Below are 24721 nucleotides of genomic sequence, written 5' to 3' on the forward strand. Positions count from 1 at the left end.
GTAAAGGGGGTGGCTGATGAATCGATGAGAAGTGAATAGCCGTATGATTATGTATACACTTTTACGAGTGGTAGACTCGGTACTACTGTTCAGTCTCTTCCTTTGTTGTTTACAATCCCGTCCATAGATTCGAATGTACACTTGACTCCTTTAGTGATTTCGTTCGTATATATCATACTTAGATTGCTTTCTCTTTCTATATTGGTTGTAACAAGTAGTGTTTTTATTTTGGGTTTTACAAGGGTCATTACGGTTTGATGAAGTCATTACATTCGTTCTTCCACATACCTTCTTGATCTACTTCCAGACGTTCCGATCCGGGGAGAAGGACACCACACACCCTCCCACCCCCATCCCTAACCCAACAACGTCGGATGCCCCGCCAAATTCTCCCAAAAATCCATCTCAAACTCCCAAAGCTGCGAATTCGAATTCGCCGCACACGGATCCCACCCCTCCACGCCACCCTCCCCTTCCCTCTCTCCCTCCTCTCCCCTCTCCACCCCCCTTGGCCTCACCGCCAGCAAACTATGCAGCAGACTCTGAATCGTGCGCGTCGCGCGCTCGAAAAGCGCAAAGTTCGGCTCCCCAGCCTGTATCCACGCACCCGTCGTGACCTCTGCGACCAGCACGCTGAGATCCTGTATCATTTTCGGGCGGTGCGTGTGGAGGAGCGGCGGGGAGGAGGGGGAGGATGGGTGTTGGGCGAGGAGGGCGAGGGAGACGATTCCCGCGGCGGGGAGCGCGTACTGCGCGACCTTCCATATCAGGCACGAGCCCGAGTTGACGAGCTGGTCGCGCAGGATGATGACCTCGACGGCGGTGGACAGCATCTCGGTGGCCACGGCTAGTAGTTCGTCGTTCGGCGAGGAGATGCGGCGCTGGTGTGTGACGAGGCCGAGGAGGAAGTGGATGTGGAGGTAGTCGAGGCGCGTGCCGGCGAGGAAGTCCCGCTCGAAGGAGCCTTGCTGGTCGCAGGAGGAGAGGGGGGTCGTGAGGCGGAAGTGTGGGGGGAGGGAGGCCCATTGTTGGTCGACGCGAATGCGGAGGTCGCTTTTCGGGGGGAGGGTTGGTTAGTAAGGGTGATGATGGGTGGAGGGAGGGGAAGGGGAGGAGGGGAGATACTTTATTTGGGATGGACTGTCGAGGACATGACGTTTTCGGAGGAGTTGGAGGACGTCTTCTTTGAGCCAGGCGAATAGCGCTGAGCACCGCGTGTCGGCGGTGTAGTTTATGGGTTCGAGGTCACTGGCTGTCTGGTCGTTCAACGAATCTGGGAATGGCATGCGGTTGTTGTTGTCGTCCGCAGGTCTGGCTTTCCAAAAGTCTTCTCGATTGCTCGGGATGTTAAACTGGCAATAGTCCTTCACGACCCGCGGCGGACGACCGAGGAACACAGCCAAACTCTTGTCGGCGGCGTATATGCGAGCGAAGCTGGCTTTCCGCAGCTCGATGATGAAGGGCGGGATGTCTGAGTTGGTGCTGTCGATTCGCTCGTGGTAGCCCATGGCGAATAGGGAGCTGGCTACGTCGCCGATTCTTCTCCAGGAATGGTAGCCTTGATTTCATGCTCAGCAATTGGTCGAGTTTCATGTGGAAAGGAGACTTACTCTGATCACCGTCGACCTGGGAGTGTACGATGAAGCTTTCATACTGCAGGATGAGCTGCAGGTCGTTCAGACAATCGAGGGCGAGAGAGGTCTCTAAGCAGCAGTCTCCTATGTATGTCAATGCTTTGATGAGTTTACGTCGTTGCTCCTTGGTCGTATAGAGGGGTGTGAAAAAGGGGGTGTCATAAGCTGCCCTCGATGCAGCTACAAAGAAGATACCCAAGCTTTCCCATCTCAAGTTTTTCCCGAGCATCTGGTTGAGATAGTCCTGAGTACTCATATCCCGGCGCATACCGATGGACTTCTGGGTGTTCAGAAGTAGAGTCTTGACGCAAGCAGGACTCGTACCTCCGGAGCCGGCATTTTCTGATTCATCGACACAGTCGGGAGATAGGAGTTCCCTCCACTGCGCGACTGAAGCTAAGCAATGAGGTACAAACGGTCCGGCAAGGGGAAGATTGACGCCCTTGCTAAGCCATGATAGAACCAGAGGTGTGATGTTAGATATGTCCATTCGATCAAGGCGCATCAAGGCATTCATCGCTCTGTCCATGACGACCTGGTCATTCAGGAAGTCCGTCGGAGGGGCCGACATATCCCGTTGAGCAGACTCATTATGAGCTGTGATATCAGCATCTGCACCTGTGAATACTTCATTAAATAGAGTCGAGTGGCTGGATATGCCAAGGTAACCTGGGTTTGGGTAACGGTGCTGTTGTGTTGATGGCGTAGACACTCCTGCTTCAGGTGTTGCAGTAGGTTGAAACGAATTGGAAGAGGCCAAGGGCGCAGTTGGCATATTCTCTCTACATAATCATAAAAAATGAGCTATCAGAATATCGACTGTGGGTACAACTTTGTCCGAACTTACTGAATCTCCTCACTACGGCGTCTTGGTGGTTTTCTGCGGAAAGGTCGATCTCTGTAAACGCATAGAGCACTCTGTCCTCGATCGCGACATCGTGCACATGTGGGCCGCTCGTGGTCGCAAGCAAGTTTTGACCGCCGGCAGCGCTCGCACGCGGCGAGCCTCACGCTCATAGTTTGTGGGTTTCGCTATAGAGGCGTCTGGGGACCATGTTCAGGGTGACGTCGGAGAGAGAGTCGGCGAAAGTCATACACACTCCGGGAGGGAGCTCCGAACACGCCGACTAGCTCCACCGCATGCTGGACCCTGGGCCGGAATCTTATTTGCTCCAATTCTTTTTTTTCCTTCTTTCGATGCAATCGGAGCAATTTCGGGGTTTTCTGCAAGGCCTGTTTCGTGATTGGTTTTGCGGCTGTTGTTAGACATTGAAGCAGTACGTCAAGTACTTCCCAGTCTTCGTATCAGCACGTCGCACCGAACCAGCTCTGTATGCATGATGAAAAGCTAGCTCGGGGACAATGGCAATCTTGACAATCTGAGCATCAGAAGTGCGGAGAAACGACCGTGGCTATTTGGCTTTGCTATTGCATTTAAGGAATGCATGTTCGACTACTCCTTGGTAATTGGGAGGACAAACGTTTATGCACTCGACTATATATGGAAACCGTAGTAGAGGATCTATTTGATCGAAAGATAAATGGAAAGTAAAGTTCTCATAAGGTACGAAATATATGTATTAGATACGTAGATTGTGGGCAGGCAAGTAGTGACAGGCTGCCGAAGGTAAACATTCATGGTCAAAGTTACATTACCGAGGATAGGATACTTCGTAAACTGCATCTTAGGAAATCTACCAGGATCGGGCAATTCACAATTTGCCCGTAGAATTACTAGAAGTGTGCAATAGATGTAGATATAAGTAGGAGCCCGATATGCACAACTTATGCTGGGCGCCACGGAAAACCGATGGTATCTGGAAAAGGGACAAGTCATCGAACGTCTTGTACCATCGGAGTGATGTGGGGCAACGTAAAATAGAACGGTCAGTCCAACGATGCATTTGTGTCCGCCAACGAGCCAAATAGGGCATAGTTACTCCTACGTAGGACCGCACAAAAAGTCAATCCACGAACAAGTAGATGATAGGACTGATTAATCCATCGAAACGTCATGTCCAAATACAGTGTGAGCTGGTTAAAACGTCTATGTTCTATTCTCATAATGTCATTTACATCTAAAAGCGGATTCTCCTTTGAAAGAAGGATCACACCTTCCTGCCAACTTGCTTCGCCATGCTAACCCTAGCAATGAAAACGAACAGACTTGACACCAAGGCAACCCCTCCAGCATAGAAGATAGCTGGTCTGAAAGCCTCAATGTTCATTGATTCCGCCTTCCCCTTCCCTCCAGCTGCTTGCAGCAGGTATCCCGCAATTGGCGCACCTAGCAGATATCCAACCGTCCAACCAGTTACTGACATGCTCATCGCCACAGCTGCTCGTCCAGGACCGAAAATGCTGGCAGCCACTGTTGGTACGACGGTGAAGTAGGATCCATTTGCTATTCCGTTGATAGCAGCGAAAACCACCAATGGCGCTAGTGTGTTTGATACCGGCCAGATTGCAAGCATGCTGACGGCGTTCAATATCATGGTAATGAGGAAGGTGTTGGTGGGTCCGATCTTGTCGCACAGAGGCCCGCTCACGAATCTGCCGATAGCGTTGCATAGATTGAAAGCAGCGACAAGAGTTGCACCCGTAGAAGATGATAGTCCAAGCGACTGAGCGAACAGAGGGAGGTAGTATGGTGGCACAAATAGTGCGAATGTACCGATAGCTCCAGCCACGAACACTGCCACAAACGCTCGACTTCGGAACATGGAGAAGTCTACAAAAGGGGTGTTCCTGGTAGATGTCAAGTCCCTCATGAACCATGCAGCTGGAAGGCCAGTTGCGATCGTCATACAGCCTTGAATTCGAAACGTCCATTCAATCCCCACCCGGTCAACGAGGGCTTGCAGTGCAACTGCCATTACTGTCCCACCAATTCCTCCACCTAACTTCACAAGTCCGTTGGCCAGTCCGAGACGGCCACTGAAATACTGGACTGGAAGTGCGTTTGAAATGGTATAGACCGCGCTCATTCCTACCCCAACGACAAGTCCAATGGTAACAAACATCCCAGCGATGTTTCTGGTGCTGAACGACGCGGCTATTTGACCGACTCCCATCAGCAATATCCCTGACATGGCGGTCGTCTTCGAGCCAAAAGAGCGTGCTGCTCGCGTGGCGAATAGCCCGAATCCTACGCCGCATGCAAGATTCAACGAGCCGATGAAAGAGACGGTGGAGGCTGGGCTGTGGGACATGGTGGAGGAAAGTAGGGCGGATTGTAACACGCCCCAGCAGTTTATCATCGCGTTGATCCAGAATGTGGTGATGGCTGCACAGAACACGATGATCCATCCGTAGCCGCCGTCTGGTATGGCTGTTGTGCTGAAGTGTGGTTCCAGGTCCCTGGTGGAAGAATTCAGATTTGGAGTCCTACTCGACGAAGAACGTTCTGAAAAGGCGATGTGAGACCCTATGTCGTTTGTTGAAGACATGGGGGAGTCTTTCAACTCGACTTGTTGTAGTTGTGTAATTGTCGTCATGGTCTAAAGGCGTAATTCTCCAGGTTTTCTGTGAATGCTGCTAGCTATCGAATAACATCAAAAATAAAACATAAGAGATATCTGGCCAGGATTGAAGTAAAAATTTCGATTTTAAGCAGGATAGGTCCACAAAAGAATAAATATAACGAAGCTACTGCCAAGAATTCTGATGGTGACGGCCTTTCGTCTCTCTCCGATCCGTAGCTGGAAATGATTATGACATAATTCTGTCTAGTCGAACAGGAAGCCCTTAAAATCCAAAAAAAAATTTAAATTGAGTTTGACAAACAGTACGCCCTTTCGATTTTAAAGCCTAGTGGAGCCGAAGTATCTTCGTGGGCCTGTGTTTCCCGAGCCATTCTGCCTCACCGAGCTGTGGCCGATTACGCCGAAACTGGAACAGAGAATGCATTTACTCCGATAAACCAGTCATAAAGATGGAAATCCAAAAACACCCTTTTCCCTGGCTTTCAAATGATTTACTCTGCAATGATGTATAAAAGAACATTTACGGATTTGAAATGTTCACTTGTTTCCATTCTGTTCTCATGTTAACGTCATGCATATCCATATTCTAGGAATCGGAAACGTTGGAAAGCTGATCGCACATGGCCTCGCCAAAAGTGCAATTCCCCCAACCATAACTCTCCTGTTTCACCGAAGTAACCTTTTGAAAGAATGGGAGGCTCATGGCAGCTCACTTGAGCTGGTAACTCAAGGCGTATCCGATTTCAGTACAGGCTACCGGACGGAAACAATTGCTCCTGCCGACTCAGTAACTCTTACTCGGCCACAGGATCAGGATATTATCACAAATCTCATCGTAGCAACCAAAACGACAAAAACAGTAATTGCAATACAAAGCATCCGGCATCGCCTTACTCGAGACTCGACGATCATGTTAGCACAGAACGGAATGGGCGTCATCGACGAGCTGAACGCCTCCGTTTTCCCCGACATCACTTCTAGGCCTCGATATACCGGAGCAGTAGTGATGCACGGCATCTACACAAAACACACCTTCGCGTCCATCCACGCAGGGCCAGGAACAATGACCATCTCGAGCATCCCAGAAGTCCACTCCGAAACAAGAACCATCAACGACTCGACTCACCTATTAGACACACTATCCGCCGCCCCAATCCTCGGCACAAAAGTCGTCCCACCACACGAGTTCCTCAGCTCCCAGCTCGAGAAACTCGCCATAAACAGTTCGATGAGCGCACTCAGCGCAATCCTCGACTGCAAATACGGCGACCTCTTCCACTCCCCCACCCACACATCGCGGAACCAAAAGAACTGGCGCATCGCCCAGCAGACCATACAAGAGATATCTCGCGTCATTCTCACCATGCTCGAAACATACGAGTCTAACCCAGATATGCGAATTGATATCGCGAGATTCTCGCCGACAGCGTTGGAGCGGAAAGTGCTGGGGACTGCGGAACTGGTGGCGCGGTCGTATAGTTCGATGGTGGAGGATGTGCGGGCGGGGAGGGAGACGGAGATTGGGTATTTGAATGGGTATGTGGTGAGGAAAGGGAAGGAGTTGGGGTTGAGATGTCCGGTTCATGAAGGGCTTGTGGAGTTGGTTGTTGGGTCGAGAGATAGGGATAAGTTGTATGGTTTACTTGGATCGTAGATGATGGCTTAGATTCGACATCTTTGTTCAAGTAGTAGACAGCACCAAAGGTTGGTCAGCGCGGAGCTACCGTTGCTTGTGTTTCTGGAAGACATATCATTCGATGGGAAAGATGGCTTAGTTTCTACAGCAGTTAGATGGACCTATACTCTATGAGGAGATGATACTCAATAGTAAATAGTAAATTCCTATTATCAACATAAAGATGTAGGTATGAAAAAGTGATGGTACAAAGGAGGACGAGGATCGGCGTTTGTGGGGCACGGTAACTATACTACAGTTCGCGGATCTTGTCCTGTAGGGTATCCAATCCTTTTACAGACCAAGGATGTGTGTGATTGTCTCATGTTCGCACGCATGAATGAACATATACAAAGGAAGGTTATGGTAGGCTATCAAGCGTCAAAGCTGCCTTGTAGGATTTGTTCTAGGGGGCGATCATCATTGGGGGTTCTTGATAGCTTGAACGATATCCTACTCGTACGGTCGTACCTACTATGCAGATGCGATGTTGTGGGAGTTTGGGGGCAGCTGGAGATTGGGGCCCGAGCCTTGTCCAGGGATGGATTGCTATGCTATGTTCGATAGCTACCCCTTAAATGAACTAGGGGAGTTGAGGTTGTCTACTGGCTACGGAGATACTGAATTATCGATTGAAGGTAGTGCACGGAGTACGCGTGTTCGATAGATGTGAATGGTTCGTATGGAATGGTTCTTCCGGAGAGGTGGGGTTTTTTCTTTTGGTTTCGGTTTGGAATTGTGGGTATCTTATTACTTAATTGCCCATACGGGATACGAAGCACGACCGGAAGTGTCAAAGGTTTTTAGTCAATTACTGGAATTGTGAAACAAAATGCTTGATGATTCTGGATTGGGATGGGAGCAAGAGAGAATGCAATAATAATCACAAGCCAAGTTAAAGGCATATTAAGGTAACGGCCCGCCCGTGATGGTGAAGCCAGCCAAGCACGCGAGCAATTCACAAGGCTGGCTGGTGCTCTTATTGCAGAGCGAGGCGAGGCACAGCGATTGATTAAGGTGTCATGTTTCATGTGAATGCGAATGTTTGAATGGCTGCTAATCACGATGCACGACTCACGAATCCGCGCCGCCTTCGCCCCGTCAGCTGGTGGATGGGAAGGAGTTTGTTTCACCTTTGAACGCCATCGCGTATGTCCCCGTGCGGCATCTCCCTCCTGTTTAGTCCCAACAGTAATTAGTTATTCTGGACTTTTTGATCGTCAAACACCGCCTCTTCCGATCTACTAGGTACATACATAGGCTGCATCGCTTTTTTTTCTTGTACTACTACTGTTCTTGTCTTCTTCTTTCTTTTATTAGCCTTACGTGTCGCCGTTCAATATATACTCGTACCCTTCATCCGCCGTCACTTGACATCTTCAACGTCACATCACCTGGTTTCCCTGCTCTACCCTGACAAACGCCATCTGCCCCACCACTTTCAACTACCATCTACTACTTCTACCACCTCCCCGACCGAACCCTTCCTACGTCACTCCTCACCACCGCAACCTTCAGCTTTCAAACACCACCCGAAAAGAATCGTCAACATGGGCGCAATTGGCAACTTGATCCCTCTGTGTATCCTCTTCCTCTTCGTCGGAGGAGCTGGCTGGATCGGATACCAGGTACGCCTCCCTATCACATGCCGTAACTCGCATGACCAAAGAACCTCCAACTTCCTTCACACAATGACATGCGCATACTAATGCGGCATCGCGCAGATCTACCTATACACCAACGAACTCGCCGATCGCGGCAAGAACAAGCTCGAGCGAAAGAACGTCGTCTTCACAAAGGACGGAGCCCGCGTGGGCGTCAAAGAGATGAGCGCCGAGAAGTACGCCGACAAGACTCAGCGGGCGTTCGTCAAGACGTGGAATGCCGCCCAAGACGGCACTGGCTCGAATAAATCGTGAGTTATCTTCCTCCGCCTTTCGCTGTCGCATTCGCTTGATATTCTTTCTTCGGATTCATGGGTTGTGCGCGGGAGTACACACTATAGGAACAATCGACTAATTCGTTGCCCTTTTTAGGAGTCCTGCCAACTCGCGCACTTCTTCATTCGCTACCGGCTCCCGCTCTTCTTCGTGGACGAGCCCGAGGCCGTCTGCTTCGCGATCCGCTTCTACCAAGTAAATTCGACGTGTTGGGATGGCTGGATATATACAATTTGTGATGTATGGGTCGCGGGGGCTTTGTATGTGTCAGGCACAAGTCGATCGGCCCAGCGTATATAACAATTATCTTCCATTCGATCTGCTCGGCTCGGGGAGCATTGTGAGCCTTTGACTCGATGAAACCCACAAAAGCGAAAGGATTGGATAAGGCCATGAAAACCCTCATACTCCAGCCAGCAGTTGTCCCCCAAAAAAGTTCAAGATACGGTCATGAAAGGCTCCGGGGCGAGGGACTGGATCGAGTATGATTGTCGAGTACCTACCACTACTCGCGGTGTGCTCGACCATAGTGCTGACATGGGGGAAAGCGGCCGTATCTGAAAACCACGATTAATGAGCTTGCGGATAGCGTTTCAATTTTGATTTATCTCCGGAGTAAACAGGAAATAACCACTCAATTCCCATCACTTCGCTTCTACAATGCTCATATCTGTGTTGTCGTAATTGCAGTCGCTAACATTGGTTCATCTGCGTCAGAACCTAGCCCAATGACGACGACAAATAGGCTATATGAGCTTTAAACTGTGAATAAAGAGCGACTTTTCGGATGAGCTCGCAGCGATCTACGAGTAGCACTCTACCTTTTACATCTCACAACTCTCCGACGTGAATCCTCATACTCGTAGCTCCAGGAAACAATTTCAGCTCAGCTTGCCACTAGTCCGACATCGCGCGGAACCATGATTTCAAGCGCTGACCCTCATCCGCTGTCAGCTCTTTACATCATTCCCCCCATTGATATTTCCGCATCAGCACTTGTTACCCTATCCCATTTCATCTCTGGATGAATTTTTCTATTGTTAACTCTCGCGCGATGCTGTTTTCCTGGACGGGAATAACAATGCCTCAATCGGCGGACATCGGCTTCACTGTGAACCTTTGTCCAACCTGCCTAATCGGGTAAGTGTTGCAAAAATGTGTCGATTGAAGCCAAGATTCTTCACTTAATTCTGGCATTCTTCACTGCTCTTCACTGCTCTTCACTGCGCACGTGACCGTGGGTGTTGAGCATATATTCTTCATCACGAGTCACGAGTAAGTACATAGGGATAAAATGACACAACTACGGAATATCTTAGACGTATAGATATAATACAGGCATTTAAGTAGAGTACATGCGCCCAATCGACCTTGTTGACGTGTCGACTGCGCCGTGGTACTTGGTGAGACATTGCCTAAATAGGGTAACGGTACGAGCAACGCATATACTGGAATCATTGCTTGTATGTTGGAGGAGGGGGCTTGAATGGCGAAGGAGTAGTATTACTGTCTTGCTACTACTTCTTTTCTAGTACTACTCGAAAGCAAATGCCTGTGCCTGATGTAGGTACGAGATCTGTTCCTTCCTCTAACTACTTGAACCATCGTCTAAACAAACATGATGCAATTGAGCCCGGAAAAGGAGACGGAGGCTTCGGATCTAGATTATCCAAACGTATGCGCATCGGAGACATGTCTAAACAACAGACACAGGAACCTTTCGGAAAATATCTCCAGCTTGTGATAACGTTGTTCACCTCAAGCATCTCCTAATCTCAATCATCACAAGCGAGCAACAACGCGCGACCTAAGATAGCTATCGTCAGCACCAACGACAACTTGACTTCATCTCACCACAACATCGTATCTTAGCGTCGTTTTATGGTGAACCAATTACTCCCTGCACATTGGTCAAACCAGATCTCGATTCATAAACAAATTCCTAAAATGCTCAAATGCAACGGGTATGAGACAGGAAATAACAACACAGCCTCTAGAGACATTTTGGGACGAAGTGCTGGCGCTGACATGATGGTACGTGTGAGATTGCGGCACCAAGATTGTGGCACGGGTTGGGATATAAGTACAAGAGAAGGGCCGGTTTGTGAGGGGAAGACATGGTATTATCCTGCGAACCTTGTTCGTGAATACATTGAAAAGGTGGAGCTTCGCCACTTGAATCATATCATTCACCCCAACGCTACTACACCTGTTCGACTTCTACGAGATATCTTCACTTCAACACCATGGCTACATCAACAAACCTCCTACCAGATGACTTCCACATCTTCAGTCTCGCCGGTATAGCACTCTCCGCCAGTATCTTCCTCACTGTCGTGCGTGCCTCCCCACCCCCTCAATCCCCCCTCCACTAACCCACCGCACCAGAGCATAATCTACACCATCTCCCACGGCATCTACAACCTCTACTTCCACCCCCTCCACCACATCCCAGGCCCCTTCTGGTCGCGCGCCTCCGGAATCCCCTACAACCTCCGCATGCGGCGCGGCACCGTCGCCCCCTGGCTCCTCGCCGCCCACGCCCGCTACGGCGACGCCGTGCGCGTGAACCCCAACGAAGTCTCCTTCATATCCGGCGAGACGGCCTGGCAAGACATCTACGGGTTCCACCACGGCGGCGGCAGCAAGAACGGCAAGAAGAACCTCACGTCCGCCGCGTACCTCAAGGACCGGAGGTGGTTCCCGCTGCCGCTCAACAAGACGTGGTCGATCATTGCGTCGGACGAGGAGACGCACGGGCGGATGCGGAGGAACTTGTCGCATGCGTTTAGCGAGAAGGCGTTGAAGGAGCAGGAGGGGATTATCCAGGGGTATGTGGGGTTGTTGGTGGAGAGGCTGAAGGAGTGTGTGGAGGAGGGGAGGAGCGAGGTGAATGTCATGCGGTGGTATAATTATACGACGTTCGATGTTATCGCGGATCTGATGTTCGGGGAGCCATTGTACTGTTTGCGGGATAGGGGGTAAGTTGGGTCGGATTTTCCTGGCCATTCCTCCACGACTCTATGCCGTGGCCGATAGAGAAAGAGATGATTGGAAACTGACCATGACATACAGCTACCACCCGTGGGTCAACCTCGTCTTCGCGACCGTCAAAGCCGTCGCCTTCATCGCCGCGCGAACCCACTTCCCCATCTTCTACTACTACGACCAACTCCTCTCCCTCACCAACCCCAACCACGCCAACAAGGTCCTCCGCATGCGCAAGGACTTCTTCGACCTCAGCCGCCAAAAGGTAACCGACCGCATCGCACTGGGCCCGACACGCCCAGACTTTATGACCGCGATCCTGCACAACCAGTCCGCGCCGGAAAAGGCGCTCACCCGCGACGAAATCGACTCCAATGCCATCATCATGCTCGTAGCCGGCAGCGAGACGAGCGCCACCGCGCTGAGCGGGACGACGTATTTGGTTCTGCGGGACGCGAGCGTGCATGCGAGGGTTGTGAAGGAGGTGAGGGGCGCGTTTGGGGCAGCGGAGGAGATTACGATGGATAGGGTTGCGAGGTTGGAGTTCTTGAATGCGTGTTTGCATGAGGGACTTAGGATTTATCCGCCTGTGCCGACGGGGTTTCCGCGTGTCGTGCCCGCGGGTGGGGATACGATTTCGGGGGTTTATGTTCCTGGTGGTGTATGTTTTTCTCTTTCCCATCTTACTTAGTTCATCCTTGCCCCTTTGCCCTCACTTGTCCTGGATGTTAGGATCACAAACTGACCAGCGAAATCAACAGACCTCCGTCTATGTCTCCCAGCACGCGTCCAACCTCTCCCCGCGCAACTTCAAAAACCCAGAAGTCTACGCCCCCGAACGCTGGCTCGCATCCAAGGATCCATCCTCTGAGTACGCGAACGACAATCGCGCGGCATACAGTCCCTTCTCTTTCGGCCCGCGGAGTTGTCTAGGCAAGAAGTACGTTTTACATTCTCCCCATCTCCTTTTCCATTTCCTGCCTCATTTCTTTTGTGTATATTCCCCTAGTTCTTTCAGAAGACAGAAGCACTGATTCAGATGGCGGAAACAGTCTAGCATACGCGGAAATGCGCCTCATACTTGCGCAGATGCTGTTCAACTTCGACCTCGAGCTCGTCGACAACGGCGGAGATAAGGACGGCAAGGGCTGGCTGGACGGACAGAAAGTGTTCACGCTGTGGGAGAAGCCGGATCTGATGGTTAGGCTGTCGCCGGTTACGAAGGCGGAGGCGGTCGAGAGTAAAGATGAGTAGTGTTCTTTTGTAGGTGGGTGAGGTGGGCTGTATGGCTGGTGAATGCTTGGAATCGCGTCGTCTGGGGATTCGTGCTCGTGGGGTTTCGGTGATTGCGTCTGGGTTTCTCTGGGCACCGCGGCTTTTCCTGTTTGCTAGCTCGTGGACATCGGCATTCGTCCTCCGTAGTCATATAACGGCAGTATGCTTGTACTTCGTCTCAATATTAGCCTGCGTTAGTTTTGTTTCGTTGCACATTGCCGGGTCCCGTTGGTGCATATAGACGAAGCGAAAACAATGAACGAATATTCGTCACTAAACGAATAGCATTGGCGATCACGCTATCGTAATGTCTTCTACCCGCCACTCTTGTTCTGAAGAAAGATCCCATATCGTTCGCATTTCCATCCCTATTACTCACGAAAAAGATATTCGCCAATTGGTGAAAAGAGAAGCAGAAGAAGACGGCTTCCGCCATATATTGTAGTCTTACAGGGATGGCCCCCCCCACCTGGTACTTAACTGTGTAATCATGTACAAGAAGTAGATTATTAATGGGATATCTCAAGAGATTGTTAGGAATGCGTCTTTCCGTGTCGTCGTCGTTGTCCTCCTGGTTATTAATTCCCCGCCTTCCTCTGCGGGATGGGCAAAACGCATGCGACATGGACGTGATCGCGAAACCGTCACCATGGTCCTTTGTATTAGATCCGGCATTCGAACTGAATAATGGATTGTTAGGTCAATACGAGTGATCGCAAGACGTGAGTGAGGTAAGGTAGTTCTGTGTGTTTGTCTCGTTCGCTCGCTCGGTTAGGGAAACATCGGACCGCATGTGAGAACGTGTCTCCTGGCGAGGACAAGAACCTGTGCGGCATTGAGGCCGAACTTCGTTCCTATGGTGTAGAGGCGGCCGGAGAGCCAGTCGCGCTGGCGTTGGGGTACGGTCTCGGCGTTTGCGGCGACGTAGAGGGGCCAGACGAGGGAGTAGCCTCCGAATGCTTCGGCCGCTGTTGGGACAACCTGTTAGTATGTGATAGCCAGGAGGAAGGGCAACATGCAGAGAGGAAAGAGAACATACCGTTTGGTTCCAGTTGCAACTCCTGTGCTACGGGTTGCATGTCGTAGGACATGTGGAACTTGACGCACGCCGAGATTTCATCCACCATCTTCTGGATAATGAAGGTTGCGCTGTTGTACGCCTGCGTGGCGGAGAGGTAGTTACCTCCGAAACTGAGCCATGTGACGCAGGCCATAACGACACGCTGGCAGAAGATCCTGCAGACGCGGTAGTCGTTGACAATGCTCGCCAAGGAAACGTCGTGGTAGACGTGAATGGGGCCTGGCCATGCTTCCATCTCGGAGACGTCATCTGGATTGTTGTATTCCATGCCCGCAGTGCGGTATTGCCACTCGGTGGGGATCGTGTCGTACCATTGTTGTAGGTTGGTATCGACCATTTGGGCGTATTCGAGGATGTCGCGAGCCTCAAGTTCTTGTGCTGCGTCGTATAACGTACCGGTGAGAGCATTTGCTCGCGCGCGGATGTTAGGTAGATCCATGCATATTAGTGTTAACCGGTTGGCGGCATTTTCGTCATTGATGTCGTTGGTTACCCAGCCTGTCTCGCCGGGGAAGGTTTCTATTGGTTTAGAGCGTTGCACACAGCTTGTGATCTACCATTGGAGTCAGCTAATGTAACTGAATATAGAGAAATGTTACAGACCATCATCGTTCGGACAGCTCGAAAGACGTCGTGTGACATCGGGTCTTTAAGCTGCTCAGGTCCTCTCATCTTCGTCAGCGCCACAGCACCATCCACGTGATTTCCCCAGGCAGTAATGGTATCGTCTGTCGACATGATAGTCTGTCTGTCGTAAGCACGCGCGCGAGCATATGGAAGACATCTCTGCCTATGACGAGATAGATGTCGTGCTCAAGATAGTATTGTACTTACTTCGTATAAGCTGAACAAGAGCGTAGCAAGGATGGATTCGTCAGATTTTGAAGCAACGGGATCTTTCAGATCAGAATTAAGTTTCCTCAATGCTTTTCCGTATGTGCTTATAGCTTCTTTCCTCAATTCTTCCTTGCCGGGGTAGTTGCAGCATGCGGCGAGTGCAACAGCATTGGTCGCTAGATGTAGAGCCGACGAAGGTCGAGCTTTGTTATATAGAGGTACAAGAAGTTCGAGGTACCCCCTCATTGTATCTGCTTGCTGCGGCAAGGACACGAAGTTCTTAAAGAAGAATGGTACAGCTTCAAAATCCGGGGGTAGTGATATAACGGGAGGTACATCGTGTTCTAAACTCCACATGAATGCATCAAACGATGCTGCATCTGGAGGCATAATGTGCGATGGCATGGTTATGAGTTGGAAGTCTGTCGACTCTGAAGGCGACGCTTCTATGAACCTAAACGGGCTGGTGCCAGGTGATATCTCGAAGGTGGAGCTCGGAGAGAGACTAGTCCAAGTCAGTATGTGGTGAATCCCAAAAAACGCTGTCACATGCAAAAAAATCGCACAATAGACAAAACAAGCCAATGGCAGCAGTCGAACGACAATCGAACTACCGGTAAATAACGAAAGTCATGTCCGGATCCAAGGTATCCGCTGCAGCGGAGACGGGCCGTACACTCGCTTATAGCCGTTGATCTATATGGTATATCTTGCGATATACATCGGATTCCAATTCCGGAGCCTCGCATGCGCACTCTCGGTACAACAGGGAAAGACACAACGGGTAATCCATATCCTCTGTATGGTAATACCTGTTATTAGGCACACGACGTATGTTGGTTCCGCCATCATTCTTCCCTAATAGGTGCATAATATCATAGAAACCCAGCGACTGAAGATCAACGCAGACAAGTACAATTTAGGAAAACCAGACTCACTTTATGGGAGAGGTTTGTTGTGAATCAGTGTTAGTCTTCGCGGTCGAGCTCCCTGAAGCCTTCCTCGCCTTCCTTTCCATGGCTTTGTTCTCATCTCGAAAGACAAGATCAAATTCGTCGGGATACCCGGGGCAGGTACGGCCAGACTTTTGGCATTGCCCACAGGTTGGACGTTTCTCGTCACACTAGGATTTTCTGATTAGTTATCAATGCAAACAAGCCTCGTCCCCGAGAGGTCATGCGACGGTGATATGGTACATGAGGCGAAGGAGTGGTTCCAGTCGCCACCAAACGCCAACTCAAGACGGAAATGTCCAAGAAATTACGCAAGTAGCTTGCATACAACACATGAACTAGAGGGACAGGGTGGAAGATTAAACTCACCTTTATCCTGCGGCTCTTGCACATCTGGCAGCCCCGGCTGGGCTTCCCGGTGTAAACCATTTTGAAGAGTATTGAAGCACAATGGTTCCCAGGGATTGAATCCACACCAGAGAGCTGGATTAGTCAGGCGCGCCACAAAGAGAAATTGGAATTGATACAAGGTGGTCGCTCGTTTCTTAGTAGCCTGACGAGGTATCCAGGAAGGGGGCGTGAGCGAAGTTTGCTATATAGGGTGAATTGCCGAATGAAGTGTTCGACCAGAAGTAGAGACGGATGTGTGGTAGTAGTGAGATCAATATCAAAGGACAGGCGCTCCGCCTCTCGAGCACACGAATATCATTAGGCCTACTTGACCACTGGACACAAATTGAAGGGGACACGACCCGTTCTTCTCTTACTTTCTAGAAGCGAGATCACCCTAGAAACGAGAAGGAGCAGAACGATTGAAACTCCAAGGACCCTGGAGGGGTGGTGAACTGGATGGACGCGTCCTTGCCAACAAGCTGGGAGGGTCGCTCGAGTGCGCCACGGCGAAAAGGGTAGGATGACTCTCAAGGTTTTGAGTGGACCGGAGGAGCGTGCGAAGGTCGCTCAGGAGTACGAGGTGTAGTCAGCAACGATACACAGCCCTGTAGACGAATGAGAGGAAGAATGGCGGTACAAAGAGAGCGAAAACAGATACATGGTCGTGAGCCACAGGAAGCGGAACGTCCGGCCGTCTCTGGGCGGGTGGTTAAGATAGGCAAAAGACGCAACGGCCACGCGAGTGACGAGAGGGGTTTTTTCCTCGTTGGTTTCTCTCAGCTCAGGCGAGACGAGGGAGAATGAGAAGGGAGAGGAGAACAATTAGCAGCCAGTCGGATTCGTTGAGTCGTCGTAGGTAGTCGATTTTCGCAAGCAAAGCCTATTACGGTAGGGCTGATGTAACACGTGTGACTAGTCTGTACACGGGTTAGTTGCAATCAAAGTACAGTGTGTGTGTGGCTGAGTACTAGATACGAGCAGAGCACTCTCAGACCAAACAAACCAATAATAGAGTGACGGCATCCCCACGAACCTCGAACCATAATAAATTCATTTGCATTCCCTTCAAAAGCTGCTGCCTGGAAGTTTGAGACGCATCCACGACCAACAATCCTCAGGCACTGACGCAATCAACCTACGCAATCCAGTCTCGGCCGTCCCATCCAATAATTGAATCATCTCATTTCCGTCTCGATTGATCGATATGTGTACAATGTACTCTGTAACGATGACGAAGGCACGGAATGAGTGATCGGTGATGATTTGAGCCTGGTAACTGGTAACCAACTTTGATTCTGGATATCGTCTTAGACTCATGCAGTAGTACAGCTCGGTAGTGTAGAGCGCAATCCTTCCTTCTTCTCATAGAGGATTGGTAATTGCTGGTGATATAGATCGATAGAAGATTGGCATTACACCTCACCTCAATAAAGAATTACTAATGCTTCAAAGCTCTTGCGGGTACGATCAAACTCACCTTCCAGCGCAGGACAACCACATACCTCCACAGACTTTTCCCCCTCGAACCGAAACATAGTGACGATACTTCGGCCGTCGAGAGAAAGGATCGTGCATACTAGCTTCATAGCAATGGTGTGTAATTGCATGCTTTGCTTTCCAAAGCCCTCCAATCTCCACTACATCACATCCCTAGGCATCGTAGATTGAGCAGGTTCATAATACATTGAAGCAGCTTCTAACTACCTATATGGTAGCTTAATTACTCGCCAATTCAGCATTTCTCGATTTTCCCCGTTGCGGTCAGTCCGCCCCTCATCAAAACAGTGTTATGGCTTTTTCCGTGTTACTGAAGAGATAGATGCAGGCGGATCTGCGATTCCAGCTCTCTGATGAAGTTGTTGCAGGTTTTGAACTTCACGAATACCCTGAATTCCGGCGCAATGATTGCTTCTCTTGCTCGGTTCCGTCAAATCAACTGTATCGATCTTCAATACTGGACAATCGCTTTTGCCTCCTCTTTCACGTCTTCCCAGATACCGTCTAAGGCTTCCACGACTTCATCGGGTAGAGGACCAGCGTTCTTAGCAGCAACATATTGACCTATTTGCTGCAAGTTCTTCGCCCCGATGATAACGTTGTCCCCTCGTTCGTCCTTGAGATATTAGTGGTACAACAGCCATCGAATCGATGCGTCTCCGAGACTTATCCCGTGCGCTTCACATGTAGGTGCTACTCGACGTATCGCTTCATGCATTGCCGGCTTGTCGTAGAAACTTCTGTATCGCATTCCAGTAAAATTGGTGTCCGACACCTCGAATTTCGTACCTTGCTAGTCCTCTGATCCTTTGGCGAATGTGAGTTTGCCCGTTAGGAAACCTGATGCAAGCGGACTGAAGGCGGCAAAGTTGATGCCGTGCTTTTCTAAGAGTGGGAAAAGCGTAGTTTCGTAGGTCCGAGACAGCAAATTGTATTGGCCCTGGTAGATAGAGGGCTTGACGTATCCCTTTTGCTCTGCAACCTGAATCCACTCTTCAAGCATTTCAGTTGGTATGTTGCATATTCCTAGGTGGGAAAAGCGGCCTTTGCGGTACTCTGCATCCATAGCAGCGGCTTGTTCGGCGATGGGTGTTTGCTTGTCAGGTGAATGGCAATAGAACACATTGACCTATATTTGTCAACTTGCTGCAACTACGAGAATCTGAGATACGGGTCTTACCTTTGGAATCTTCAATCCTTCAAGACTGCCAGAAAGAGACTTTTCAATGGCAGCCTCCGTCATCGTGCCACTCCCATCACCAAAGACCATGGCTTTCGTATCGACAGTGAAGCCTTTCTCAGGAAACTTGCCGATTCCCAATAAGCGATCAGAGCCGCCAGGATCGGTGAACGGATAGATAGCCGCGCTGTCGACGCGGTTAATTCCCGCTTCCTTCAATGCTTTAGCCAGATCATTGATGGTATCTGGCGTCCAATCGTAAGACAAGTTTCCAGCACCATAGGTAAATTGCGGAGGAGCCATGTTGTAGAGATCTCGTATGTGTGTGTATGTTGTTGTGAGGAGAAACGTGGTTTATGAAGTAAAGGCCAGTTTAACAAATAGGTAAAATCCTAAAAGGCAACTGCGGCCCTTCAGGCTTCAGTAGGTACGACGTTGAGTGACAAAGAGATCGGCGTCATAGCTTCAACCTCGCCCCACTACTGCAGTGTCATTGCGGTGATTCCACACAATCGGGACCTTGAATATATATCCTTGCGTAATGTTGAATCTCTGCCCCTGCTAAGACACAAACATGGCGAATTAATCGCCTGGGATCGTCCCTTCGGCTGCCGAAATACATTCGAGTGTCGCCAATAGTGGAGTCATAAGGCCACCAAGCGACTTTCACGTGTATCAACATCAAAGTCTCCCAATACTCCACGAGCTTGAATATCATTTGTTTCTGTACAGAAAAGACTCTAACCTAATAGTTTTGAGCTTGGGGAGCAAAATCACACACTATACGTAGGAGCTTTCATCGTCAATTCCAACTTGCCATATTGGAACAGGAAGATGCGATGTGGTTCTATAATCTTCATATTTGATTTTACGTGGACCAAAGCTGTTTTACCTATCCACCCGTAAGCACCAAGCAATTTTTTTTGGATATGCGATGCAGGAAAATCTTCATATGCACTATTTGTGAGATATTCCTATATCTTTTAGAAACTTGACCCTAAACCCATTCCAAGGGTCTCCCCAAATGCGCCTTATACATAGCAGCTAACTTTAAACACCAAATAAATCTTTATTTTGATTCTCTCGTTTCCCATGGATGAATGTGATTCATCCCAAGATCCCTTTGGCTACTTCCAGGCGGCAAAGAGTCGGAATCGATGTTGTATTGATGGATCTTCGTGATACCCCCCTCATGCTGCTTTCTTGAATGCAAACTGACGTTGTCGCTTCGAACCGAGTTCGACCCACTGGCTGTCGATCGGCCGTGTGAGCCTGAACCTGAGGAGAGCAGATTCGTGAGTCCTGTGACACTGGAGACTGCGATGTCTCTCGTCCTTCGCAGTAGTGGCTTGATGATGGTGAGACAACTGCACGGCAGACCGGCTGACGTTTCAGATGCTGAAGTTAACATGTCGTTGTAGAAGCTGTATGCGGGGTTCCAGTGCTCCTCTCTCTTGGTGTCGAATCGGACCACTCGCATGATTGATATCGCAGTCGCTCTGCCAGCAACGGTTAGTCAAAGACCAGACGCGTGGTGACTTCGGCCAAAATCCAATATGTACTTACATCATACCAAGCCCAAACAGTCCTGTGATTGCAAACTTCTCTCTTATCGGAAGCATCAGCTTCCACACCATAGCGACTGGAAGAAGTAGAATGAGTGCGTCGGAGAGTGCATTCACTGAACCCATGACGTAGGACGCATACTTGCTGACGTTGTTGGCTCCAAACTTTTGGCTGTTTGCGACTTGCCATGCGGTAAGGGTGAATGCCGTAACGGTGTAGCATGGAAATAGAAGTATGAAGTTCGCCCATCCAGTCTATTCGGAACCATTTCTCGTTCATGGTGAATATGCGGCGATACATGAACAGGACGGAAAGCTTGACAAGTATTATAGCGAATGTGTACAAAAATGCCAAAGCGGTTACCGACTGTGCCCGAGTTAGTAATTTCGATGCGCATGATGTTTGGTTGAGTTTACATCTTTCAAGTAGCGTTGGTCCTCTTTCGACATCTTCGCCATCCTGGTCAACGAAACGCCCCCAACATCCGCAACTGACTGGATATTAGCATCACTTCATCATGGGTAAATGGTCTAGTTTGTGATAGACTTACCCAGTAGAAGCGTAATTAAAAGACCCAAATTAGCCAGCTAGGAGACATTAGCATTGTTCAGATGAGATGTCAACATTTTGCTTCTCCTTACATAGGCGAGAGCAGCCAGATAGTCATCTACACTTCGCTCTGCCCGTTGAATGCGCCTGGCAATCAGTCTTGCGAAAATTCCCACAGTGGTAAGCACTATCAAAAAGGCAGTGATACCGCGCGCCGGCTCCTCATAGTCCGCTGGGACTGACGACGCTGAACCCATGATGAAGAATGATACTGAAGAATGTGAACCCAATATTGCGCGTCCACGTCCGACTTGAGGAACAAAAACAACGCTACGAGGAAGAGGAGGAGGTCATAGGAAATGCGACAGAAGGCTGATGGAAATGGCCGCCCATATGGTCAAGTTCAGTTACAGTGGCGAGTTACCTACTGGATCCCTTGCTTTCGGGAACTCCATTTCTGAGTGATCGTCTTCGGAACTGACCAGTGTAGAAATGATTGCATAGGATACATTGCTGCGCGTAATCCTTGGCGGCATGGCTCCATATGAATGTGTGAGATTCGGGCCAATCGATTATTGGCTAAACGCCCATCCACTGTACGCAGCTCTCCCGACACATGGTTTATTGCCGTTTTCCCCAGGAAATAAGCAGGCCAACAATACACATAATATAAGAGAAATCGATCTAGCCACTCCTAGGAGCTGCTCCCAGATTCGGTCCACTTGTTCGAAAGTCGCAAGGATTTGCGTCGCATTTTACGTATCGATCCAATGCACGAAGTCTTTCAGCTCCAAGAACTTTGCTTGATCGGACCCCGAGATCAAGAGCTACCGCCTGTAAAAGAATAAGATAGGTTGAACAATAATTGTGCCTACTTCAACGATGTATGAGGCTAGGAGAACCTATGTCTGCCTATGTGGGGTTAGGTATATAGGGAACGCCTTCGATGTCATTTCAATGCACCAGCCTATCTGCACAGCCAATCTCCCAATCAAATTCCCTATGCTACATGCGAACATTAGATAACAGAACATGATACCAGAAACAAGAAGGGATTGGTTGGTTGCCTTCCTTGCTAAGTAGCTGTTCCGGCCTGTCGGTCGTACAAGCTGACGACTTGGTGGTCACACCCGCGCAACCTGGATTCTCAGCCATGTAACTACAATAGCTCATCTCCCATCAATGACACCATCCTAATACAGTATATACTACAGCCTCTTGATTACATATTATTTTAAACAATAATTTTACACTTAAGAGCGAGACAATAGAAATCCTGAGTTCTGCAGCTTCTGAAATACTTCTTCAGGGTCATAAGCCGCACTGGCGGCTTGCATTGCCTTGAAGGACTCCGATCCGTAACTTCGTATCGGTTGCTGGACATACGAAGCGTCGTTCATGAATTGGTATTCAAGTAAAGTATTTCTGGATTCTGCGATAGCCTTGACATTCGCGCCCATCGAATTAACCATGTTGTGGGCACTGATATCGTCTGCGTCCGATGTCCACTCCACGAGTATACCGAGCCCTATCAAATAAGTCAGTCTTTTTCTTCATTTGTGTTGCGCAAACTCACAAGTTTGTGGAGCAAGCTCCAACCCAAGAGAATTTCCACCGCGTTCCCTGCCTGCCTCGACACAAGCGCTGCCTATTGGTTGAATTGTATACGAAAGAGCTGCTGAAGACGCATTGGATGAGTTAAGCAATCCAAGGTATTGTTCATGAATGTCGGTGTAAAGGTCAAGGTCTACGCCATAACCTACTACATGGGGCTCTCGTCTAAACAAAGTGTCAGTGTAAGCATTTTTAGACGATTGTGGCGGACACCACATACTTGGCGACCATAGAGATGGCGTCGAGCGCTGACACCAGATCTTTCAGAGTTCCATTTGTTTCTGGAGCAAAGGTCTGAATCGGAACAATGGTGTTGAAGCCACGGAAGGCTGCAGGCAAAGGGCTCCACTCTGCGTAGAATTTGCCCACTAGTATGCCTTCTGGGTTGACATTGACAAAAAAGCCTAATTTTGGGTCGTCTTCCATCGCTGCTTGGACTTGAATCGTTGTGTCTATGATGTGCTCATAGTCCTCTGGAGAATATATATCCATCGAGAACCATATGTTTTGGATATTGTGAGTAGCAATCTGAAACTCGATCACAACACCTACGATTTCATTAGGCAAAGGACCACAGCATAGGGCTGGTTTCTTACCGAAGTTTGATGCGCCACCCTTGAGTGCCCTGAAGAGATCCTGATTACTAGTCGCATTTGCATTCACAATTGTAGAGTTGGCTAAAACAACCTAAAGGGTGTTAGGTTTCCTTCCTTGCACATGCTAATGTTGGACCAACACCTCTACCTGGGTTAACTTACTCGGAAATTTTCCACGTTATCTGCACCTAGGCCATATAAATTAGGAAAGAATGACATGCCCCCTAGAGCAATCTGGTTAGATTCTAGATCTAAGTTTGACAAAGGATGCAGAGCCGCTCGAAAACTAAAGATCTTACCTCCGAGAAGGAACCCCGATACTCCGATATCGTTTTTTCTTGCCCCAACTGCACCTAAGCCATGACTGTCGAGAAAATCGTATATCGAGGTCCATCGAGCACCAGCTCCGACATTCAACTTTCCTTCCGGGGTCAAATCCATCGTTTGTAGGCGTTGGAGATCTATAAGTAGTCCAGTCTCATCCACACTACCAAAGCCAGCATTAGGATTATGACCACCACTCCTAACGGCAAATTTTGATTTGATATGAGCAGTCAACTTAAGGGCAATGGCAACTTCAAGACCATTTTGAGGTTTGACGAAGCACGCAGCCGGAAGCCAACACGTCTGAGACCTACATAAGTGGGTATAATTAGCCTGTGATAACGTAGAAGTGCAAACGGAGTGCTCTACCAGTTGATTTCCCGCTCGCTATCATACGTTGGATCCTCTTTCGTGGTTACATTTTGGAACAATAATTCGGCCACCTGGCATGCAACTTGAGCTCTCTCTGCAGGACTAGTACTGTTTGAAGGGAAATCGGCGAGTGCATCTACTTCCTCCGAGATGTTTGAAAGCCGAGACTGAAAGAGAGCTAATTCTGCGTGAGAAGCTTCATTTAAGGCGTTCAGCGCGATGGCAGTTGCGTTGAGTTGGCTTGACAGGGGTGATGACTGATCAACATGTGGATTTGTCGGTAATGCAGTAATGCTAGATAGCAAAACAGGTAGAAAAAGCAAACAAGACAGCTGCATTCTCGCGCTTGTATCTACAAATAATTTGGTGATATTCGGCAGAAGAAAAGTCTCCAGGTAAGTGGGTGAAGATATCCATGGGTACGGTAATACATGTTCTATATCTCAGGCTCTCAGCACCCATGCGATGTATACGACCTCGATATTCTATTTCACACAGCCCCAAGTACGCCTACGCTTTCTAGCGCGGGCAATGTTACTAGGTAGGTGATTTATATTAACCCTGGAATGTTTTACTCGCAAGATACCGGGTGTCTGAGAATACAGCCCTGAGCTACAATGAGGTACCTAGTCGACTGTGTGTGTACATACACCAAATACAGCTACCTCTAATAATTAGCGTAGGTGCTATCGTTTCCGCCTAACGCAAGCGCGTACATAAGCGTGCTGAGTCTGCCAACTTAGCCGGCCGGTGTAGATTTGG

At 49.3% G+C, this 24721-nt stretch overlaps 9 protein-coding genes across 9 annotated transcripts; 3 read left to right on the forward strand and 6 right to left on the reverse strand.

Moving 5' to 3' along the window:
• Positions 1-356: 356 nt before the first annotated feature.
• Positions 357-2904, reverse strand: BU24DRAFT_485404 (uncharacterized protein; the record flags this gene model as incomplete). The annotated part of the gene is made up of 5 exons (XM_033533387.1): positions 357-1053; positions 1126-1558; positions 1611-2416; positions 2482-2532; positions 2735-2904. 5 exons carry the CDS (start codon positions 2902-2904, stop codon positions 357-359), a joined length of 2157 nt encoding a protein of 718 aa, XP_033380428.1.
• An 838-nt stretch (positions 2905-3742) lies between these two features.
• BU24DRAFT_485409 (MFS transporter, MCP family, solute carrier family 16, member 10) lies at positions 3743-5131 on the reverse strand (the record flags this gene model as incomplete). The annotated part of the gene is made up of 2 exons (XM_033533388.1): positions 3743-4994; positions 5061-5131. 2 exons carry the CDS (start codon positions 5129-5131, stop codon positions 3743-3745), a joined length of 1323 nt encoding a protein of 440 aa, XP_033380429.1.
• Positions 5132-5675: 544 nt separating this feature from the next.
• Positions 5676-6946, forward strand: BU24DRAFT_485412 (2-dehydropantoate 2-reductase-like protein). The gene has a single exon (XM_033533389.1). The coding sequence runs from the start codon at positions 5691-5693 to the stop codon at positions 6771-6773; it is 1083 nt and encodes a 360-aa protein (XP_033380430.1). The 5' UTR covers positions 5676-5690; the 3' UTR covers positions 6774-6946.
• Positions 6947-8264: 1318 nt separating this feature from the next.
• On the forward strand, positions 8265-9164 carry BU24DRAFT_425929 (uncharacterized protein). The gene is made up of 2 exons (XM_033528855.1): positions 8265-8422; positions 8519-9164. The coding sequence occupies exons 1-2, from the start codon at positions 8345-8347 to the stop codon at positions 8711-8713; spliced, it is 273 nt and encodes a 90-aa protein (XP_033380431.1). The 5' UTR covers positions 8265-8344; the 3' UTR covers positions 8714-9164.
• A 1668-nt stretch (positions 9165-10832) lies between these two features.
• Positions 10833-13224, forward strand: BU24DRAFT_396897 (cytochrome P450 monooxygenase-like protein). Its single transcript, XM_033525322.1, has 5 exons — positions 10833-11070; positions 11123-11715; positions 11810-12383; positions 12484-12662; positions 12775-13224. Exons 1-5 carry the CDS (start codon positions 10981-10983, stop codon positions 12974-12976), a joined length of 1638 nt encoding a protein of 545 aa, XP_033380432.1. The 5' UTR covers positions 10833-10980; the 3' UTR covers positions 12977-13224.
• Positions 13225-13739: 515 nt separating this feature from the next.
• Positions 13740-16727, reverse strand: BU24DRAFT_269809 (uncharacterized protein). The gene is made up of 6 exons (XM_033522577.1): positions 16238-16727; positions 15854-16038; positions 14913-15420; positions 14682-14822; positions 14037-14631; positions 13740-13965 (listed from the first exon to the last, which is right to left on the reverse strand). Exons 1-6 carry the CDS (start codon positions 16295-16297, stop codon positions 13769-13771), a joined length of 1686 nt encoding a protein of 561 aa, XP_033380433.1. The 5' UTR covers positions 16298-16727; the 3' UTR covers positions 13740-13768.
• A 1358-nt stretch (positions 16728-18085) lies between these two features.
• On the reverse strand, positions 18086-19414 carry BU24DRAFT_425935 (Aldo/keto reductase). The gene is made up of 2 exons (XM_033528856.1): positions 18939-19414; positions 18086-18887 (listed from the first exon to the last, which is right to left on the reverse strand). The coding sequence occupies exons 1-2, from the start codon at positions 19239-19241 to the stop codon at positions 18552-18554; spliced, it is 639 nt and encodes a 212-aa protein (XP_033380434.1). The 5' UTR covers positions 19242-19414; the 3' UTR covers positions 18086-18551.
• Positions 19415-19795: 381 nt separating this feature from the next.
• On the reverse strand, positions 19796-21626 carry BU24DRAFT_495173 (uncharacterized protein). Its single transcript, XM_033534105.1, has 6 exons — positions 21146-21626; positions 21055-21091; positions 20921-20994; positions 20654-20870; positions 20505-20580; positions 19796-20437 (listed from the first exon to the last, which is right to left on the reverse strand). Exons 1-6 carry the CDS (start codon positions 21308-21310, stop codon positions 20008-20010), a joined length of 999 nt encoding a protein of 332 aa, XP_033380435.1. The 5' UTR covers positions 21311-21626; the 3' UTR covers positions 19796-20007.
• Positions 21627-22083: 457 nt separating this feature from the next.
• On the reverse strand, positions 22084-24605 carry BU24DRAFT_269835 (FAD-binding domain-containing protein). Its single transcript, XM_033522578.1, has 7 exons — positions 23957-24605; positions 23563-23897; positions 23426-23487; positions 23264-23354; positions 22888-23215; positions 22630-22832; positions 22084-22581 (listed from the first exon to the last, which is right to left on the reverse strand). Exons 1-7 carry the CDS (start codon positions 24295-24297, stop codon positions 22307-22309), a joined length of 1635 nt encoding a protein of 544 aa, XP_033380436.1. The 5' UTR covers positions 24298-24605; the 3' UTR covers positions 22084-22306.
• Positions 24606-24721: the final 116 nt, after the last annotated feature.

This window comes from Aaosphaeria arxii, assembly GCF_010015735.1.
Source record: "Aaosphaeria arxii CBS 175.79 unplaced genomic scaffold BU24scaffold_8, whole genome shotgun sequence".
NCBI lineage: Eukaryota > Fungi > Ascomycota > Dothideomycetes > Pleosporales > Aaosphaeria > Aaosphaeria arxii.

What these genes read in the sequence shown, in the direction of transcription:
- BU24DRAFT_269835 (XM_033522578.1), bottom strand. Translation starts at nt 24,297, where the DNA reads ATGCAGCTGTCTTGTTTGCTTTTTCTACCTGTTTTGCTATCTAGCATT. An exon ending in ATAACGTGGAAAATTTCCGA is followed by an intron (nt 23,355 to 23,425) that starts GTAAGTTAACCC and finishes AACACCCTTTAG; the next exon opens with GTTGTTTTAGCCAACTCTAC. An exon ending in GGAGCTTGCTCCACAAACTT is followed by an intron (nt 22,582 to 22,629) that starts GTGAGTTTGCGC and finishes CTTATTTGATAG; the next exon opens with GGCTCGGTATACTCGTGGAG.
- BU24DRAFT_425935 (XM_033528856.1), bottom strand. Translation starts at nt 19,241, where the DNA reads ATGGCTCCTCCGCAATTTACCTATGGTGCTGGAAACTTGTCTTACGAT. An exon ending in AAGGATTGAAGATTCCAAAG is followed by an intron (nt 18,888 to 18,938) that starts GTAAGACCCGTA and finishes TGACAAATATAG; the next exon opens with GTCAATGTGTTCTATTGCCA.
- BU24DRAFT_495173 (XM_033534105.1), bottom strand. Translation starts at nt 21,310, where the DNA reads ATGGGTTCAGCGTCGTCAGTCCCAGCGGACTATGAGGAGCCGGCGCGC. An exon ending in ACCAACGCTACTTGAAAGAT is followed by an intron (nt 20,871 to 20,920) that starts GTAAACTCAACC and finishes ACTCGGGCACAG; the next exon opens with TCGGTAACCGCTTTGGCATT. An exon ending in CTGTTTGGGCTTGGTATGAT is followed by an intron (nt 20,438 to 20,504) that starts GTAAGTACATAT and finishes CGTTGCTGGCAG; the next exon opens with AGCGACTGCGATATCAATCA.
- BU24DRAFT_485412 (XM_033533389.1), top strand. Translation starts at nt 5,691, where the DNA reads ATGCATATCCATATTCTAGGAATCGGAAACGTTGGAAAGCTGATCGCA.
- BU24DRAFT_425929 (XM_033528855.1), top strand. Translation starts at nt 8,345, where the DNA reads ATGGGCGCAATTGGCAACTTGATCCCTCTGTGTATCCTCTTCCTCTTC. An exon ending in CTGGCTGGATCGGATACCAG is followed by an intron (nt 8,423 to 8,518) that starts GTACGCCTCCCT and finishes GGCATCGCGCAG; the next exon opens with ATCTACCTATACACCAACGA.
- BU24DRAFT_269809 (XM_033522577.1), bottom strand. Translation starts at nt 16,297, where the DNA reads ATGGTTTACACCGGGAAGCCCAGCCGGGGCTGCCAGATGTGCAAGAGC. An exon ending in GAGCTGTCCGAACGATGATG is followed by an intron (nt 14,632 to 14,681) that starts GTCTGTAACATT and finishes CTCCAATGGTAG; the next exon opens with ATCACAAGCTGTGTGCAACG. An exon ending in GTTGCAACTGGAACCAAACG is followed by an intron (nt 13,966 to 14,036) that starts GTATGTTCTCTT and finishes TTGTCCCAACAG; the next exon opens with CGGCCGAAGCATTCGGAGGC.
- BU24DRAFT_396897 (XM_033525322.1), top strand. Translation starts at nt 10,981, where the DNA reads ATGGCTACATCAACAAACCTCCTACCAGATGACTTCCACATCTTCAGT. An exon ending in CCAGTATCTTCCTCACTGTC is followed by an intron (nt 11,071 to 11,122) that starts GTGCGTGCCTCC and finishes CCACCGCACCAG; the next exon opens with AGCATAATCTACACCATCTC. An exon ending in GGGTTTATGTTCCTGGTGGT is followed by an intron (nt 12,384 to 12,483) that starts GTATGTTTTTCT and finishes CGAAATCAACAG; the next exon opens with ACCTCCGTCTATGTCTCCCA.